This window comes from Eschrichtius robustus, chromosome 1 (genome assembly GCF_028021215.1).
Source record: "Eschrichtius robustus isolate mEscRob2 chromosome 1, mEscRob2.pri, whole genome shotgun sequence".
Lineage (NCBI taxonomy): Eukaryota > Metazoa > Chordata > Mammalia > Artiodactyla > Eschrichtiidae > Eschrichtius > Eschrichtius robustus.
The window spans coordinates 159,229,949-159,250,715 of NC_090824.1; the positions used below are offsets into that span (position 1 = coordinate 159,229,949).

Consider the following 20,767-nt stretch of genomic DNA (forward strand, 5'->3'; position numbering starts at 1 on the left):
CCATGGTAGGTGGTGCTGCGTCTCTCTATCCCTCCAGCCAGAAGGATGCTGACATCTTGTCTGCATCTCCTTTGCTTTGTCTGGTATCTGAGCTCGGGCAGCTGCAGGCTTTTTTGGTGACTGCTGTTGTGCAGGTGTCTTGTAGTGATGGGAGTTCATTTCAGAGACGCCTAGGATCGATGAGAACTCAAAACAGTTTTCTCCATTGGGTGGAAATATGGGTGTCAAGTCACTTCCTCTGCTCAGTACCCTCTAAATTAGCAGGAGTCCAGTGCATCAGTGCTTGATAATTTCCATCATTCGTCACCTTACATTAGTCATGTCCACATATTTTTGCTCATTTAATCCTCCCACCAATTATTTGAGGTAGGTATTATTGAATCTGTAACAAAGGTAATCATAATCATCATAATATCAATCACATCTGCACGTACAGAGGGCTTACTAGATGACAAACACTGTGCTAAGAACACTGTGCTATTCCAGTGAATCCTCCCAGCAACCCTATGAGGTAGGCATTATCATTCCCCCATTTAGCAGACGAGAAACCCGAGGCACGGAGAGTTTAGGTCACTTTCCCATAGTCACATAGCTAACAGGCAAGGGAGCAAAAGTTTGATCCCAGGTGTTCCATGTTTAGCGTGGAGAGAGGCTTGTCAGAGGGCTGGTCCCAGGTTGAGTGATGGAAGGAAGTCTGTTTTCAGGCCTCCGCTTCTGCCTGAGGTACCTGTATTCGTGTGCATCTAGGTCACTATGTCCTTCTAGATCAGCTAAGACCCCTGGGGGCTGCACTCACACCCTCACTGCAGGGTACACCCTCCTCCTACCTACACTCTCCTCCATGCTCAGGAAAGAATCCACATTTGTCGTTTATGAATGTAAATTCACTGAGAACTTCCCTTCCTGGACTTCTGCACCTCCAACCTCTCTTCTCATTGGAGAGCAGGGCCATGGGGGCTGATGGACCCAGGATCAAATCCTTGCACAACGCCCTCACATAATTTAACCTTAGTTTTCTCATCTGGAAATGGGAATAATGTCTGACTCAAAGGGCTTGGACAAGGATTCCATTAGCTAATGTACACAGAACACCAGCTCTTGGACGCAGATTTCTTCTCCTCTGCTCCCACCCATCCCCCTTAGGCATTTCATGCATTAGAAGGTGAAGGAAATCTTTTGAGAGGCAGTAGGGACAGACAATCAACTCTCTGATGTGTTGTCAAGGCAGCCTTGTTCTGATTGGCAGAAGGTTGCAGACAATGTGTGTGTCTGCGTGTGCAGGCACCAGTGTGTACACACACGTGTGTGCTGGAGATGGGGCAGGAAAAATCAGGAAAGTGAAAATGAAGAGAACCGGAGCATGAAATGGAAAGCTTAAAGATAGTAACATTATATGTAAATCACCATGATAGGTAGACTTATCACATGTGTGGGCTTGGGTAAATCTTTATACTAATCAGCTTAAAATGTGTCTGAGGAAGGAGGGTGTTAGCTATTATTTGAGGGAGATTTGGTCTCACTATAAGATTAGGGAAAAGATCATCTAAGCTGAATATTAGACAGGAAGCGTGGAGCAATGTGATCCTTCTATAATTTTAGCTATTAACTTTCCTCCCTCTAGATTTTTGCTGTGTCTGGGAGCCATGTGTACTATTCCCTAAATGTTTTTCTTAACATTGACTCAGTTTTTTAAAAAAAAATTATTTTATTGAAGTACAGTTGATTTACAATGTTGTGTTAATTTCTGCTGTACAACAGAGTGATTCAGCTATATATATATACATTCTTTTTCTTATTCTTTTCCATTATGGTTTATCACAGGATATTGAATATAGTTCCCTGTGCTATACAGTAGGACCTTGTTGTTTATCCATTCTCTATATACTAGTTTGCATCTGCTAATCCCAAACTCCCAATCCTTCCCTCTCCCAGACTCTTCCCCCTTGGCAACCACAAGTTTATTCTCTGTCTATGAGTCTGCCTCTGTTTTGTAGATAAGTTCATTTGTGTCATGTTTTAGATTCCACATATAAGTGATATCATAGGATATTTGTCTTTGTCTGGCTTTCTTCACTTTGTATGAGAACCTCTAGGCCCATCCATGTTGCTGCACATGGCATTATTTCATTCTTTTTTATGACTGAGTAGTATTCCATTGTGTATATATATACCGCATCTTCTTTATCTGTTCACCTGTTGATGGACATTTAGGTTGTTTCCATGTCTTGGCTATTGTAAATAGTGCTGCTATGAACATAAGGGTGCATGTATGTTTCTGAATTATAGTTTTGAACATTGACTCACTTTTAAACTTTAATCTTTGTCATGAGAATGAATACCTGAGAAAACATGGTTTATTGTGCTAATTAGATATTTCTTCCAATACAGGCTGAGATACAACCTATCTATTGAAATGTAAACTGTTTATCCGAGTTCCACCCAAATCATTGCATGTGCCACCTGGGACAGTGGGCCACATTCTAAAGGGCAGATTCAAAGGGAGAATGAGTTGCAGCTTTGCCATCTCCTGGCTCTATGACCTGGAGCCGGGGAACACCTCTCTTTCTCCTCACCCTATCAAGTCGTTGAGCAGAGGGCCTGTTAAAGCCACCCAGTCCTGGAATTCCCTCTGGAACCTTCTGACCAAACGGTCTTTCAGTCCCTGCTGGCAGGGAAATAGCCCCTCGCGTTGGCCTGAACCAGCTCAGGACAGTTCTGCACCTGCCCCAGGTCAGGCTCCTCGTAGCTCCACCCTTTGCTTCTGTTTCTTGCCCTCAGAACCCATCCCTCCACATCCTTTCCGGCTTTGGCGACAGCTGTCATGCATCTAGAGACCAAGCGGTGTTGAGCAGGACTAGGGTCTCCTCTGTTGTGGTTATGACCCTTTTGTTGGTGATGTCCATAATAATAACACATAGTTCTCATTGATGGGCACTTCCTCTGTGCCAGGGACTGTGCTGAGGTCCTGCACTGGTGGGGCCTCAGTGCTGCCTCACTTCCATCCTGGTTACAGATACAACGTTCATCCCCCTCTAAAGATGATGGCATTAGATTGAAAAGACACTTTGGGATATGGGACCATGCTGACACTCATATAGTTCTCCCCTCTGGCTAAACTCCCAAGCCTTTCCATGTTCAACACTGCTTTGCCAAGTATCTTACCTTATTTTTGCACAGTTGGTGTTGAGGATCCAGGGAAAGGAGCGTCCACCTGGCTCTGTTATATTTCATCCTGTAGGATCTGGTCCATCACTCAAGGCTGCTGAAATCTTTTTGGATCCCAACTATGTAATCTGACATATTTCTATGTTTCTCAATTGGGTGTCATCAGAAAATCTGATAAGCTTGCAGTTTGTATTTTCATCCAAGTCATTGAGAAAAAATGTTGAATAGGAAGAGCCAGGGGAACTCTCTGAATGCTATTAGGAAACTCCCTCTGAATCAGTACCAATTTATTAATCACCACTCTCTGAGTACTGACATTCTACCAGCTATTTGGTCCTCCTAATTATACAGGCCGGGGCTTATTTCTCCAGCTTATTCACGAGATATTATGAGATTCTTGGGCCTGAGATTATGGGAGAAGAGGGCAGGTGTGCAGTAAAGGATTAACCTTGTGCAAATAAAGTTCTGGCTCTTGCCCAGCTCCTGAGAGGTGATCTTTAAGTCCTTGGAATGTGATGCCTGAGAAGAGTGTCTGTTTGCCTGGGGGACTTGGGCCACGCTAGATAGACTGTGTAAACAATATAATTTAGGTGGGGACCTTGGGCCACATGGTGTCAGCTTGACCTCTGGAGGGGCTGGAGACTAAGGTCAGCCACGTCTACACAACCAGCCTCCAGTGAAAACCCTAGACAGCCAAGCTCAGGTGAGCTTCCCTGGCTGGCAACACTCTGTGCTTGTTGGAACCCACTGTTGCTGGGAGAAGTAAGCATTGTCCACACAGCGTCCTGGGTGAGCATAACTGGCCACTCATGCCCGGTCTCTCTGGGACCCTGCCCTGTGTGCCTCTTCCCTTTGCTGGTTTTCATCTGTATCCTTCTGCTATAATAGATCATAATTGTAGTATAACAGCTTTGCTGAGTTCTGTGAGTCCTTCTAGTGAATTACTGGACCAGGAGGTGGTGTTGGAGACCTCCTGAAACTGCAACAGGAATCTCTGGACCACATTAAATGTATCTTTCTTTGAAGCCAGAGGACTGAGTTCTATCTGAGTTTCCCTAAATGCCTTCTTCAAAAGGTATGGAGTGAAGAAAGTAAGAAGGTCTTTCTATTCCACACAAAGTAACATCCTCCCTAACCTTCCCTAGGGCCAGACCTTCCCCTGTTGGCTACCCCATGTGGGTAGTGAGCACTCATTTCAATCTACTCCGGATACCTGTATTGCCCAGGAGGATTCCAAGCTTGGGTATCAGCTCCTGCCTTTTAGGAAAGTCCCTGCTGAAATTCAAATACTAAGGGGGATGTGCACGCTAAGCTACTATCACTCGTTTATACTCCAGCCAGAATAAATCAGCCCACTCATGGAAGTGGAGTCTCATTAAGATAGAACCCAGGAGAGGGAGGTTTGGATGGGGGCACTGCTGGGGTTTTCTCAAAGCTTGAGAGTAAAGGAGGTTGTGCCGGAGAGGGGAGCAGGGTTGCTAAGGTCTCTACGGGGCAATGATGTGGTGTAAGCGTTGGGGGAGCAAGAGAGGAATGTGCTAAAGGTATGATGGAGAGCTGAAACAAGCTAGAGGCGAGCCCTAATTTTGTTAGAAAATCAGAGGGCAAAACCAACCCTTTATTCCTTGTTTGGCATCCATGTGTATCCACATGGGCAAGTGGGTGAAGACTCCCCAGAAGATGGAGCTTTGTCAGGGGTGATGGGGAGGTGCATCCAAGCTGGGCATGTGAGACGGAGGGAGCCCACTCCTTGCCTTATTTCTTGCTGAAAATAGCGTTCATGGTGCTGCAGGGGAAAGGGGTCACTAAGTAGAAGAGAGTGATCCCTTTATGTATAAGGTTTTCACCTTGCCTCTGCCCTACACAATTCCAGCGAGCCGAACCAAGAGACCCTGTTCAAATGGGGCCGATTTTACGTCAATGCTAACGTAAGGGCCTGTGACCACAAAAGTGCCTTTAGTTATGTCCTCAGAGGTTGTTTTTGTGAATTCTCACTACAAAATGGCTTTTTCTTTTCCTTTTTTTAAATTTTTATTGGAGTATAGTTGATTTCCAATGTTGTATTAGTTTCCAGTGTACAGCAAAGTGAATCAGTTATACATATACATGTATCCACTGTTTTTTTTTAAGATTCTTTTCCCATATAGGCCATTACAGAGTACTGAGTAGAGTTGCCTGTGCTCTACAGCAGGTTCTTATTAGTTATCTATTTTATATATAGTAGTGTGTATATGTCAATCCCAATCTCCCAATGTATCCCTCCCCCCAGGTAGCTTTCTTCTTTAAACTAGTTTTGAGATATATGTTGGAAGGGAGGTTTTATTTTTCCTTCCTCCCTCTCTTTTTTCTTTGTCCTGCAGCCGAGGGGCATGGATATCTGCCCTTAAGGTAATGACATGGGACAGTTCAGTCCTCCCTGCATCTCTGGACCTTAAAGGATCACAGAATGTGTACCCTGAAAAGCTCCACACCTCACAGAAGGAAGAAATCCCTAGGGGGCCTTTATTTCTTCCCTCCTGTCATTAGAGGTGGTGGGAAGTGTAGGGATCAACTCTCCCCACCCCCCAAGCTCCATAAACATGAGATTTTATAGTCCATTCCCTGCATGGAAGGTCTTCATATTTAAAGCCATTAAGAGTGTAAGTTTCTGGAGGGCAGGAACCACATGAATTTCGTCCTTGAATTTGAGGGCTTGTCAGGCTTAGCACTGAGAGGGAATAACTGAGATGCTGTCTGTCTCCTGACTTGGGCACATTTCAGCCAAGTAGGATCAGGAAATGTAAACTCCCTTTCCTGGGTCACCACAACGGGCTTGGGCAGCTGCCAGCTGGATGCTTTGAAGCTCACAAAAGCTCCCTGAACTCTGCACGGGGGTGTTGGCTGTGAGTCCAGGCCCTCTTGCCTAGCTTGCTCTCTGTCAGTCATGAACTTCAATGAGCTCACTCTCCAATTTCACACGCGAAAACTGTGCTTGGAGCTTGCTGTGTGCTAGTGATAGGGACAAAACTTGTCAGGCATCGAACACATGGACTGTTTGTGGCCATGTCATCAATGTGGTCAAAATCGGGGCTTCCTGAACTTTAATCCTCTAGTAATTTTGTTAACCAGCTATGGATCCCCTGGGGATCTTGTGAGAATGCAGATTCTGATTCAGGAGCTCTGGGGTGGAGCCTAGCAAGCTGCCAGGTGATGCTCCAACCGCACTCTGAGAAGCCAGTACCTAAAGGACTACAAGACACCTAGGTGTTGACAGGGGGAAGGGGGCTAGGTGGCCAAATAGCCACTAAAGCTCTTCTGGCGCATTCCGAGCAGAAGACAGAGAAAGAGATGATGGATCCTGCATTGGTCTGGAGGAAATCAGCCAGGGCATCCACTCTCCCTGAAGCAGGGGAGGGGGCTCCCAGCCCTCATTACTTTGATCAATGCGTCTGCAGCAGCAAGAGTCAGGATGGTGTAATGGTCAGTGCTGGTGCTTTGGTACCAGTTCACCTATGGGAGGCCGGGCATACACTCCTAAGCTCTGCTCCTGTGGCTTAACATCTCTGTGCCTGGGTTTTCTCATTTGTAAAAGGGGGGTCAGGGGTGATAAGAACAGTACCACCTCGATAGGGTTATTGTATAAGGGACCCGGTTAGTAGAAAACATCCAGAGCCGTTCTCTTCCTTCTCAGCCAGAGCTCCAAGTCCCTAAGCCTGGGACCTCAGGGAGCCCTGGGCTTCTGTGCCCTGCAAGGCCACGGTTGTGCAAGTGCTCTCCAGGCTCTTGTTACCCGGGAGCCAGCAACACACCAAAATAAAGGAGCCGGGGACCAGCGGGGAGGGCCGAGCGAGCCTCTGCCGGGAGTCTGACCAGGTCAGCTGGGAATGCCTGTCAGCCGCTCAGGGTGGTTCCTGCGTGGGCCTGGAGGTGGGTCAGTGACTCACGCCGGGGCCCTCTCCACCCCCGCGCCCAAATGCTCGGCCCTCCCCGGGCCGGGGCTCACCTAATCCCCGCAGTGGGAGTCGGGGGGCACCCGCGCCTGGGCCCAGGGCTAGGGTTACAGTGCGGTCACTTCACACCCGGCAGCATGTGCAGCTGAGGCCTCCCCGCCCCCCCGTGCAGCAGTCTCCCGCCAGCCGGGCAGCGAGGTCAGCTTGGCAAGCCGCTGCCTCTCCAGCCCCGATCGGGCCGCAGGCAGCCGATTCCCCCCGGACCCGAGGAGGTGATGGCAGAGCAAGAAGCCAGTGGGCTGCGGGTCCTGCTACGCACGCTCCAGGTAGGAAGAGGCGGAGAGCTGCAGAACGCGGCCGGCTGGGTCTTTGCGGGCCGGGCCTGCCTCGGAGCTGGGCTCTCCCCGCAGTCCCCTCTGGCACCAGTGGCCTGGTTTGCTAAACAGCAGTGACACCGGAGTCAGCAGCAGCTCTCACCTTGAGGCTGACCTAAGTGATGCTATGGTGTTTAAATATTAAACCTGACGGCGTTGATGAGTGCTCTGCTTAAATTATTGAACCTGGTGGGGTTAGATACTCAGGCGAAAAGATCCAGGTTTGCTCGAGATGAGAAAGATGGAGAAAAAAGCCGTTTGGCAAAAGCAAACCCGTTCAAGTTCTCCCTGAGCAGGGCAGGAGACTTGGGGGTGGGTACGTAGAACTGCCTAGGAGGAAAGGGGCAGCAGGGCAGAGGACCCCTCTGGGCTTCTGCTGAATGGGTGTTACCAAGTTCCCAAAGAGTAGTCTGAGTCGGAATTACCTAAGATGCCCGCTAACAGCGCATCTTCTCAGGCGGGATCTGCCGGAAGGAATCGCAGTCACCAGGGGCAGGGGCCCTGGAATCTGCCTTGCCCTCTTCGTGATTCTATTCACTCCTAATTTTGAGAATTCCTACCCCAGAGCATTAGTTTGTGAACCTGTCTGCAGATTAGAAACTCCCGGAGGGTATTAAAAAATGCTGACGCCCGCTTACCCAAATTCAGATTTAATTGATCTGGGGAGCAACCTGGGCACTGGAGCTTTGAAAACTCCCCAGGTGGTCTCAAAGTACAACTAAAGTCAATGAACCCCTGCTCTATAGACTTGGGTAGATGCTTGCACTGAACCGGATGCAGGGAATGCCAGGGCTCAAAGGGAGCTAAGAGATCTTCTACTCCAGGATTTTAAACCTGAAGTCCATGGACGGGGATCATAAGAGGATGGGCTTCAAGGGTCTCCATGACCCTCACCCTCCGATTTAGAATGTAAATGTTTTGCACTTACGTGCATACTTCCCAGCTTTGAAAAGCTTAGTTTTGCTCAGCTTCTTAAGGAAATGTATATCCATAAAAAGTTGAAGAACCAATAAACCCAACCTTCCAGTGCACAGATAAGGCAATTGAGTCTCAGAAGCTTCCTAAGGTCGCTTAACCACTTAATAGGGGCACTGGGACTAGCACCAAAGAACTTCAATATCCTTTGGACCTAGTGTCTTTGACTCATTCTATCCGACGCATCAGAGGCAAGAATGCGTTTGGGCTAGGAGTGTTGGGGGTGGGAGTGGACCTCAAAATAAATCTGCATTTGGCCTGGAAGTCACTGCAGGATGAACTCAATCTCCTGTCTTCCTACCCGTGGGGATTTCTAATTGATATTTAGAATGATTGTTCCAGGGCATTGCAAGATTCTCAGTCATCAAAGAAAGATTTAATTATGTTCAATATACCCTACTTAGTTCCCAATTAACTAGAACACTAAAATAACCAGAACACGCTTCCCCTGTGCGCTCTGGTTGATCTCAGAATCTGGTGGTGGAATTGACTTGGGTTCCTGGCTGAGCCCTGAGCCAGCGCTCTCCAAGTGCCTGCCTGAACCTGGTTTCTGTCTTGAGAATAGAAGTCAGAACCCTGACATAATTTAAAAAAAGAGAACCCGGAGCAGTTATACCGTGGAATGATGTTTCATGATGGGTTTCATGCCCCACTCCCATCCCCAATCCCCATGGATTAAACCCGGCAGAGTTTCTGAGAAGGGCTTAGCTGAAGTGCTTTTGATCGGGGATCCCAAAGGTCTTAGGGATTCAAGCCAGTCCTCCTTTCCTTGTGCACAATGGTGAGAGACCGAAGGCTTTGTACTGCTACCCAAACCTCTGTGGGAGACAGTGGTTATGTCTGAGCAGAACGTGAGCTCAGGATATGAGTTTCCCGTATCTTTCAGAAGCACCCCAGAACGTTGCCAAAGGAAGGGAGAAAGAGAGATCAGATGACCAGAAAGAGCAAGCACAGGGGTGACAATGTCCCCATGATATGACAGTAGAAATCCCCCTACTCCAGAACATCACCACTTCTGCCTCTTTGGGCCACAATGACAAAATAAACTAGATCATTAAGAAATATCAGTTTTCTGCCTATTATCTTTTCCTGTACAGATGGGAAAGGAGTAACTGATTTTTTTTTTTCCTACCCCGACTTATCTCTGTCCTGAAAGTATGAGAATCAGATTTCTACCCAGACATTTTCCAAGTCCCTGACTTTTATCATTTTAGTGGAGGCAGAAAATCAGACTGACTCATGAGGGCCTGGGTGAATGGGGGGGACACAGCCCAGAGCACAGATGAGAGACAGGAAGAACTGGATCCCGCCCCATTTCTGGCACTTACCGGCTGTAAATCCTCAGGCAAGTCCCTCAACCTCTCTGAGCCTTCATTTCTAGATTTGTAAAAGGGAGGCAATAAAAATACTTTGCTCAGCTCTTTGTGCCAGGATTAAGAGAACCCATTTGAAGAGTGCTTGTAAACTATAAATGGCAGTTCAGATGACTCTGGTTTTTATGATTTCCCCAGTTGAGTACACAGTGGAGAGGCTGGGAACACTTGCCTAGGCTTTTCATCAACCTGCCCTGCTTTTTTCCTGGGTGGACTCCAACACACTTGGAAAAAAAAGAAGGTGTCTCATTCGTCCTGCTCTCATTTCTCCATGTGGTTTGAGCTAATGGGGAAGATGGGAAGCTGCCAGGGTAGCAGGATGTGGGCTCCACGCCAGCCCTGTTGCTGGGAGCCCTCACCCAGTGGCGTCCCACAAAATACCAATTAAGTACTTTATCAAAACATGAAAAATGTATAATTATCTGGTCAGCTTTGGCACACTCTGAGCTGTGATATGGGCACATTTTTGCTGTTTGCATTTGCACTTTATTATTTTATGTTATAGTTGCTCAAACTGAATCCCAGGTCTGCATCTTGGCCAAAATGTGCATAGCAAAGCTTCATTTCTCAACTTGGGCTCCAGGAACATTATCTATTATGGATTGCCAACGAGGCTGCAGGATGTGGGGCTTCCTGTCTTGAGTTAGCATTGAGCTTAGATAATAGAAAACCTGGAGGGGGTGACAACTCCACTTTTCCCCTTGGACTTGTTCCTCCAAGGATATTTCCAAGACAACAGGTGATTTCAGCCCCTGGGCTGCAAGGAGGGGATGGGCTGAAGAATGATGACTGATACGTTTCATTCATAGAACTTGGGAGTTTTGTTTCCAAAACATGTGTTTAAAAATTTCCTTTCTAGAATTTTCCACAGAGGATGTAGAAATATCCATCTATTGTACATGCATGGGGCTAGGTGTAGCAGAAACTGAGCTTTCCCTTTGGACATCAACAGAAGGGTTTGGAAAAATCAAGAGAAGAATTTTCCTTTTAGATAGTAAACATTGTGCAGACCTTCTAAACATCACAGTATTCCTCTGCTGGTGAAATTTGAGGCTTTCTGAGGTTTTTATTTTTGGAGACTTCTGCCTCAACCACAAGACAAACGTGGAAATAAACCAGGAGAGGGAGGACTTATTAAATTAAGACTGAAATCTGTCTTAATTTCAAGCACCAGTAGAAACAAAGAAAGAGAAAAATGCCCAAAGGACAAGTGCCCAATGGAAAAGGGACAAAATTGGCAAGAAATAGCCTCTGTCAGTGTCTAAAGAATGACTTGGTGCCAGTCAAACTGGAGGATGAAGGGGGCAATGGAGGCATGGAGCCCTGTGCTGAGCTGGGAGTGGGGAGGTGACCTTCTATAGTGTTTTGTTTTTTAAGACCTTGTTGCTTTCACAGTTTCTTAAACTCCTTGGACTTAGAGATTGGAAAAAATAAACATTGATTAAAGGTCCACTCTACGCCAAATTTTCACGTTCATTACCTAACATCACTCTCTGTGCCACCTGTCGGGGGATGTGGCTGGTCTGTCTTACAGATGAGGACCCTGACCCTCATAAGCCGCTCAAGGCTCAATGGCAGAAACTTAATAAATCCCTAGAGGAGAGATGTGAAGAGGATCTTGTCACTCTAAGGTCTTTTCACTGGTCTCTGGTGCTTACATGACCTAGGGAATACCCACTCACTCTTTATTTTGAGGGTATTACCTTACCTGACCGAACCTGAAGACCGAGGGGTTATGGATTCTTCATAATAGAACTAAAACAATCTTCCACATCCTGTATTGATATTTGGGTAAATAACTCCTGATAAAGGAAGGTAACAGTTTTGATTTGGGTCAATTGGATATTTTTAATATCTATCTATCCATCCATCCATCCATCTATCCATCCAACCCTCCATAGCTATCCTATGTGCTAGAAGAAATTCAGAGTATTGGGTAGGATGATACATCAAGAAGAGCAAGGTCTTTGGATCTTGGTTCAGCCATTCAAAACTTGTGTGACTCAGGACAAACTTTTTTTTTTTTTTTTTAAGACAAACTTCTCTTTGCTGAAACTTTTTTCATTTGTAAAATGAGAATTATAGTATCTACTCATGAGCTTACTATATGTTTGGAGAAAATGCATGAAAAAGGAGTTATGTGCCTGACAAATAGCAATTATTATAATTAAACACAGTCCCTGCCCTCATGAAAATACAGTGTTCAAGGGGTAAGATACGAGGATAAAAATATTTGTAGAGCAAGTTTGCATGTGATGAACGCCATGGTAAACATAAACATCAAAAAAAATTCGGTGTAATTTGGGACAAGAGTCTCCTCCTCACTGGATATTCAGGGAAGACCTTGGAAAATGGGTCAGATTTCAGCAGAGGAAGGTGCAGTTAAGAGGGTGATAAGGGTCCCCAGTGATCTTTCCTATGTCAGGAAAGTGTGGAGAGTATTCAGGGTATTTGCCATGGCACTGAGTTTGATTAAAACAGAAAATTCGTGAAGGGGAAGAAAGGAGATTGAAATGGCAGTTTGCCTAAATGCTAGAGAGCCTTGAGTGGCAAGCTTCAGATCCGATCATGCCCTTGGTGATGGCTGCCTATCCCTAAAGGTAGGTGATGGGCACTACAGGACATTCAGCCAAGGTGACCGTTGCAAAGCTATTTGGATGGGGGATGTTAGACATGACTGCATCTCTGCTTTTTGTTGCCAAGGGATGTGATGTGTTCCCTGCAACCTCCCCATCCTTGACCTACCTTTTATCCTGGTCCTCTTCCTATCCATTCCCAGCCTTTAGCCCTTTCCTGTCACTTAACTCTGCATCTCACTCCCCTCCCCACACCGCCTCAGCCACTGTCCATCCCTAGACCCCTCCAGGGGGAAAGGCTGAGATGGATTAAGGCTCAGGGATTGGAGAAGCAGAACTATTTAAACTTTTTTTTTTTTTTTTAATTTGGAAGAAACACAAATTATTTTAGAGGCAGCATTCAAATGTCCTTGTGTCAAAGCAGCTCTCATAACATGTCTGCATTAAGATGACCAGAGTTGAGTCCAAAAGTCCCATCCTCACTTTTGGGAATTGAGAGCACTCTGAGTTTCCATCCCCTGAGCCCAGATTCTGGATGTGACCGCCTCGCTGAGCACCCACCTCCGCAGGGCAGCAGGTGAGGGACAGAGGCCTGCATGGCTTTGAGGTGTAATTGGAAATTTACCATTGCTGGGGACATGTTGAGGCAAATGGCCAACAGAGAGAATTTCTCTCTGTGGAAATTCATAACCTGGCAACATGTACTCCACAACCCAGTTGCTAAAACTGGAACTATTCTGATGAAAGCCAAACATAGCCTGGGTTTGAGCCCTGGGAGCTGGGGAAGTACGCAACCAGGGAAGAGAAGCTGGTCTGGGTTACCAATCGCTGTACCATATCTGTAAGCATGGGACAGGCAGCTATAAATCAAACAGATAAGGTGCTTCTTCATATTTCAGAAATAGGCACACAGAAATGCATCCACTTGGGTGTGACCTCCATATCCTTGTGCCAGCCCTGAAATGTAGGAAGTCAAAGGTTGTGGGATCTGTACTTTTTCACAGAGTGAATACTGCACGGCTCCTTCAAAGTGACGGATCCGCAAATCAGATTCTCATTAGAGAAAAGAATGTGGTGTAGGGTGAGGAAGAGATCAACAGCAGAGATGCCAAGAATACAAGAATGAGTAGAGCAAAGAGTGTGGAAGAAAACAGAATGGCACAGAGTATGCGTTCAATACATATTTTTTTCCTCCCTCCCCCCTCCCTCCCTCCATCCCTCCCTCCCTGCCTTCCCCTCCCCCTTTCCCTCCTTCCCTCCTTCCTTCCTTCCTTATAAAATTTTGCAAAATGAATACACCCATGTAACCAGCACCCAGACGAAGTGAACTCCCAGCATCTCAGAGGACCCCTCACACCCCCACTTCCAGCCCTGCTCCCCCATTGTAACCACTGCCCTGATCTCTAACCCCGCAGATAGTCTTGCATGCTTCGTGCTTCATGTAACTAGAACCCCACAGTCAATCTTCTTTTGTGTCTGGCTCCTTTCACTCAGCATTGTGAGAGTCCCCCTTTTGATACAGTTGTAGATTGTTCTCACTGTCATTGCTGAAGAGCATTCTGTTGCCTGAACGTTCCACGGTTTATTTATCCATTCTAGAGCTCATGATATTTGGGGTAGTTTTATTTTTTTGGCTATAACAAATACGGCTGCTATGAACATTCCAGTGCATGTTTTTGTGAAGGTAGGTACACGTGTCTGTTGGGTAAATACCTAGAGTGGAGTTGAGGGGTCATGGGATACATATATGGTCAGCTGTAGTAGATAATGATATTTTTCAAAAATGAGTGCTCCAAAATAAACACCTATTTACCCTGTAAATACCATTAATTTATGAGCGTTTGGTGTACTCCACACCCTTGCCCTAACTTGCTTAATTCATATTTGTTAGTTGAAAGTGGCTTGAGATGCTTTGCATGGAGGACTTTGTCATGTTTTATGTGTCTAATTCCCTCTACTTGGTCCCTTTCATAATAACGGTTATAATAATAACTAACATTTATTAAACAGTTTCTACACGTAAGGAGCTGTGCAAAGTCCTTCACATGCAACATCTCATTTAATCCTTACAACAACCCAAGGAGGTGGGTGGTATTATTATCCTCATTTTAAAGCTCTCAAACAGAAGGTTGGAGAGGTTAACACACTTCTCAAGGTCACAAAGTGAGTGAGTGGCAAAGCTGGAATTTGAGAGGAGGGAATCTGACACCAGTGGATGCTTTCTCACCAGGTGTATAAACTCTCTGAGGAAAAGGAGGGGCATTGAGAAGATTCAGAACCGATTTTCCCAGGTGGTAGGTGTCTGCTGAGGAGAATGGAGATCCCCCACTTGTCACATGTGGGGAAGACAGCAGCTGTTCCCGCAAGGCTGGCAGGACTGGCCAAGAGGGCAGAGAACAGCTGCCTCGAGTGGGGGTCAGCAAACGCTAAGGGCCTGATAGAAAATTTTTTAGGCTTTTCTGGCCACAAGATCTTTGTCATACCTGTTCAACCCTGCCACTGTAGTTGTAGACAGTGTGCAAATGAATGGGTTTAGTTCCAGTAAAATTTATGTACAAAAAACAGGGAGTGGGCCGGACTTGGCTGTTGGCGGTAGATTGCGGACCCCTGGCTGGAGGTCCTTTGGGCACAGGCAGGGTGTAGGGGTGGGAGATGGGACAGAAAGAGAGTGATGGAGCAGCAGGGGCCTGTTGGGGCTGCCAACTGCCAAGTGGGAGCTTCCCTCATATGCCATGGGTGTCCTCCTCAACTCCCAGGCTGCCTTTCTTGCAAAGGCAGCACATCAGATGATGCTCTGAGTTCCTCTGGGGGCAAGTCTTACCGAACCTGAAATGCACACTTCAGAATGTCATTTCCTGCCACTGCTATTGCCTCCAATTTTCTAAGTATCATGGAGGCAGTGACTGTGTCTGTCAGCCCTCCAAGGTGGGATTTCAGGTCATTTTAGTAGCACTTACCAGTGCAACAGGTGATTGTCTTGCAGATATTGTCTGCATGCAACAGCGCTACCAGCATAAGACATGTTCAGTACCACACTTCTCAAACTGGGTTCCACAGAACACCAGTGTTCTCTGGGATGCCAATGAGTATTCTACTCACAAAGGGTCTTGTTGACAGATGGATCTGAGATGTCAGGGTAAATAAATTTACCAATTTCTTTACTGAAAAATAATCAAGGGCTTCCCTGGTGGCGCAGTGGTTGAGAATCTGCCTGCCGATGCAGGGGACACGGGTTCGAGCCCTGGTCTGGGAAGATCCCACATGCCACGGAGCGACTAGGCCCGTGAGCCACAACTGCTGAGCCTGCGCGTCCGAAGCCTGTGCTCCGCAACAAGAGAGGCCACGACGGTGAGAGGCCCGCGCACCGCGATGAAGAGTGGCCCCCACTCGCCGCAACTGGAGAAAGCCCTCGCACAGAAACGAAGACCCGACGCAGCCATAAATAAATAAATAAATAAAATTTAAAAAAATTAAAAAAAAAAATAATCAATCTTTTAAAGGCTTTTCAACGATTTCTGTCCTACAGCTCTCAGTTTAAATGTCTTTTACTCAGAGAGGAATACTCTGACAGCCCAATGAACTACCCAGTCACTCTGTCCCACCTCTCTAGTTTGACTCTCTGCATAGAACTTGCCATTTCCTGATGCTTGTTTGTATCTACTCTGCTTTCTTGCACCAGGGTAGGGATCTCATCTGTCTTGTTCAACTTTATCCCTACTACCTAAAGCACTATCTAGGACATAGTACGTGCTCAATAAATACTTATTGATTGAATAATAAGATGAATGTGCATGTATATTATCAAGTTGGAGATATACTATATGGCATTTCTAAACCATCTTAGAGATGGGATAATTTTTTATAGCAAAACCCCACTAGTACCCCACAGGACTTTAAGAATCCATGGAGCACATTTGGGAAATCCATGGAGCACATTTGGGAAACAATGGTTGTAGACCAATGCCATGTTAAATCACTGCTGGTCTGTGAGGGTTGAATTTCTCCTGATCTGGAAACTAACCTCTGGCTTGTTGAAACATTTCTGATCTGAGTTGATACAAAGTTAGATCTATTGGAGACCTAGGGTCATTCCTCTGCTTGGTGAATTCCACAAACTGATGACTCTACGATCTATCTGTAGGCCTTGAGTTACATGAATTCTAATCCTTACTTGATTGGGAGAAAGAATATAAGTGACAGATGTGGAGGTTTAGAAAAAGGTTCTTCCTAGAGGCTCAAGAGAGCCGTTCGGCTTCTGATCAGGAGGCCAGATGGTGATAAGAACAGCATTAGCCTCAGGTTTCAGATGAAAGGCAGGGTCAGATTTCAGAGTTGGGATATCTGATGAAACTTCCCCTAGGGAACTTGGAGAGAAGGCAGCTTCTTCAATAAATGGTCAGTAATGAATTCTTCCTCTACTCTTAAAAAAACCCAAACAAACCCAAGCTCAATGTGTGTTAACATCTCTAATCTTCAGATCCCACCAATCAATACAGCCCAATGCCCTAAATTTCTGACCCATAGGCATCCTTATCCCATCCCTCTTAAAACTCAAATTAGTCCAGGAAACCCCCCTGACAATGCAGATATTTTTTACTTTTCACAATAGGTAGATTTAGAAGTCACTATAAGAAAATTCCATTTTCTCCTTGACTTTCATTATTAAATCATAAAATATATATCATATACCCTAAAGGAAAAAAATTCCCCAAACCACAGCTAAAATTTTAGACTAAGGAAGAGGCTAGAATGATAATATTTGAATAGGTATTATTTGAAAGTGGATATTAAAATTCAAGAAATGTTTTTGCCATGAGCTGCTCACATTTGTTGAGCACTGACTCTGTGCCAGGAAGAAGTCTAAGCATGTGACATGTGTTATCTCATGCAGTCCTCACAACAATCCTATGAGGTGGGTACGCCTGTTATCTGCATTTTACAGATGAGGAACACAAGGCCCTTGTCAAGGTCACGTAACCTTTAAGTAGCAGGGTCAGGATGTGAACTCAGGCACAGTCTGACTCTAGCTTGCTTATTACTCATTGCTATTACTCATCAAGCTACAGTCTCTTTTCCTTTTACCTGTCCTTTTTACCACTACACATTTTTTTCCTGATTAAAGAAGTAATACAAGCTCGTGATTGCAAAAATTTAATTAAAATATAGATATAAATTTTAGGGAGTAAAAATCACCCCATCAAATCCTGATCCCTAAGACAACCACACAAATGCCTGCTGTATATTCTTTTATATGTTTACATACATATAGCAATATGTGTATTTCTATAACTATGTCTATGTGTGTATATCATTTTAACACACTGTTATTCAATTTGCTTTTCCTACATGTCAGTATAATTGCACATATTTCAAGCCAGCACATATAGACCCAGCTCAATCTTTTGTGATATAACTTAAATAAATAGAAGTATAGTTTCTTCTAGCATTTCACTTAAATTTGACTTGGCTTGTGTTTTATTTTCGTTTTTTGATGTTTTATGTGTTGCATTTTAATAGTCAACTTTATCAAACTTTTCTTTCATGAATTATTTTTGGCCATGAAACATTTTCCCCAGGATCTAACTCTTATACTTAATGATGTTTGAATTTAACTCCATACCATTCTCTTTTTCTTAAGTGTTGTTGCTTTCATAGAGCTTCTCTGCCATACCACACTTCACCAGTACATGGCAACAGTAAACAAATTTGTATGCTTAAAATTTCTTTTACTGGAAGAACCCAGTTCTGTAACATCTAATAGAGCTCTGCTTCATAGTGTTTGGAAATTTTACATTTGACATAAATGTTTATTTAAAATAAACATATATAGGTTTCTTGGCTGGGCTTCAGGAGGCCAGAGTTGATTTGGGATGCTGTCACTGTCTTTCTGTTTGACTCGAATCCCCTGGGCCAGCATACTCTGTTTTGATGGTTTTCAGACTTAAGTGCTAGGAATGTGCCCATTCCTAGCAGAAATTCCTAACAGAAATATCATCTGTTTCCTTGGTATATTATGACTCTCTTGTTAATGGTTCATTCATTTATTGAATGCTTCCCTCGTGCCAGAGACTGTGCTAGGTAGTGGGTGGCAAGGTTCAAGAATCTTATTCCTCAGATACTTTCCTACTGAAATTCTTCCAAATGTTAATGACTAATGTCAGGAAGAGAGAGATCCAGAATGCTGCAGTCACACCTGCCCTCCTTTGCTCCATGGACCATTTTATTCTGTGGTGACTGGCTGAGAACACAGTATTATCATTACTCCAAGTCCCTGGGGAAGATCTGAAGACTCAGCTGCTGTAACATGTTCAGCTATGCCTATGTACTTATGTTAATTCATATGTGGTCTTTTTTTTTTTTTAAACTATTCTTAATCTTTTCATTCTTTTTTCTTCCAGGGAGTGGGGTGTCACAGATTCCTTTTTTTTTTGGCTGCACCCCATGGCATGTGGGATCTTAGTTCCCCGACCAGGGATTGAACCCTCACCCCCTGCAGTGGAAGCGAGGTGTCTTAACCACTGGACCGCCAGGGAGGTCCCATAGGTTCCTTTCTGATGCCATTGAAAGCTAAAGACACTTTCCCCAGATAAATGCTCACACAAATTTTTGTGAACAATTTCAGGGTAATAAGCCACACCATAAGATTTCACTCTCTCAAGGTATTTACTTGGGTTTTGTTTCATGGAATGGAGCTCTTTAAGGTTGGAATAGTAGAGGTGAATTCTAGTCACATAGAAGAAACCCCACAATTCTGTCCAATTGTGATATATCTTTCATGCCTCCAAACTGGTCACAATACTCTTTTTATATCCACATCCCAACTTTGCCTTGAACATCTTTCATATCTGATCTATACTTGTGAAAATTATAAGTACCTTTGATGGATCAACTGTAATGTTACTTTTCAAAAAAAGCCTCTTTTGATAAATTGTGTAGGTGATATTTTTCTCTCTCTTCTGAAGTAGCATCTAAGCATTTGTACCTTTCTCTTAAACCATCTATGCTTTTCTTTATTATAGTTGCTCTTTATTTTTCAACAAACCTTTACTGGGCAGGGAGAATCCCAAAATAAATATGACATGGTCCTTGTCCTCCCAGAGCTCACTGTACGTATCTAGAGGAACCAGATATACATTTGAGAATCTCCTGAACGTTACAGACACTTTCTCTAGATAATCATACATCTGCACTGTAACTAAGCACTTGAATCTTAGATTTGCCTACAGTTTGAATAAGAATCTATGCCATGTGATTGCTCGGGTTGACATATGAACAAATAATTATAAAGTATTATTATAATTGAAGGTATAACAACATGCCCAGTATACTCTTGGAAGAAGGGGCATCTCAAACAATCTCCAGTATTCTATGACCTTTTCTTCCTGAGTAATAGATTGATTAGGTAATTCAGACCAACACTTGTGTTGGAGACAGTTTAAAATATAGATATAATATACATAATTTTTTTCTAAAAAGCATCCATATTCTAGTGAGATAATGAACATTGAATGATCTGAGGTCAGAAGAGGTGGGAAACCCAGAGAGATGAGCAAAATTCTGGCACTTCTGCTTTGGAGGCATTTACTATTTTGGAAGGTGTGGCTGGAAAGATTAAATTGTATGTTCTGTAGCTTTGCATGTCTAGAAGAAAAGGAGTTGGAACATAGGGCTTGCCAAGAATGGGGACCCTGGTAAACTACTGTCTTCTTTTGGGCTGAGACCTGGAGGGATGCTCCCTAGAAATAAAGGTGAGCCATACATAAACTAATCTTTACACTGAGCCATTCTTCAACTCATCTGGGTGGCCCAGAAAATCCTAAGACTTGAATGGGCAGTCTCAGGTTCCTAGAGCTTCCAGGTGCTGGTTGTAGCAAATTAAAATCAGTGCAAGAAAATATCGTACTAGGCCTTACATTAATTCTACAAATAATTTGGAAACCAAGGACAAGGGGAGATAAATCAATATGAGTAAACACCAGCAGAAACATGGAACTATATTCAATAACCCGTGATAAACTATAATGGAAAAGAATATAAAAAAAGAATGTGTATAACTGAGTCACTTTGCTGTACTTCAGAGATTGGCACAACATTGTAAATCAACTATACTTCAATTAAAAAAAAAAAAAGAAGAAGAAAAGAAATAACAGATTTCTGTTGTACTCCAGAAACGAGAATTACCAGTCACAGAATGTAAGAAAGCTTTGGTTACTATGTTCAAAGAGATTAAAATCAAGTTTGAAAAATTTGGCATTGAACTATAATATATACGATGTGATATAGCAGATTTGAAAAGGAACCAAATAGAAATTCTTCAACTGAAAAATAAATAACCAAAATTAAGAACTCAATGGATAGATTTAACTGCAGATTAT

At 44.3% G+C, this 20,767-nt stretch overlaps 1 protein-coding gene across 1 annotated transcript in view; it reads left to right on the top strand.

The window, feature by feature from the left end:
• Positions 1-7,627: 7,627 nt before the first annotated feature.
• Positions 7,628-20,767, top strand: part of AGBL1 (AGBL carboxypeptidase 1) — a 779,202-nt gene continuing 766,062 nt past the window's right edge. The window contains exon 1 of the mRNA XM_068543058.1: positions 7,628-7,784. Coding sequence (XP_068399159.1) covers positions 7,628-7,784 — 157 coding nt within the window. The remainder of the gene's footprint in view (positions 7,785-20,767) is intronic.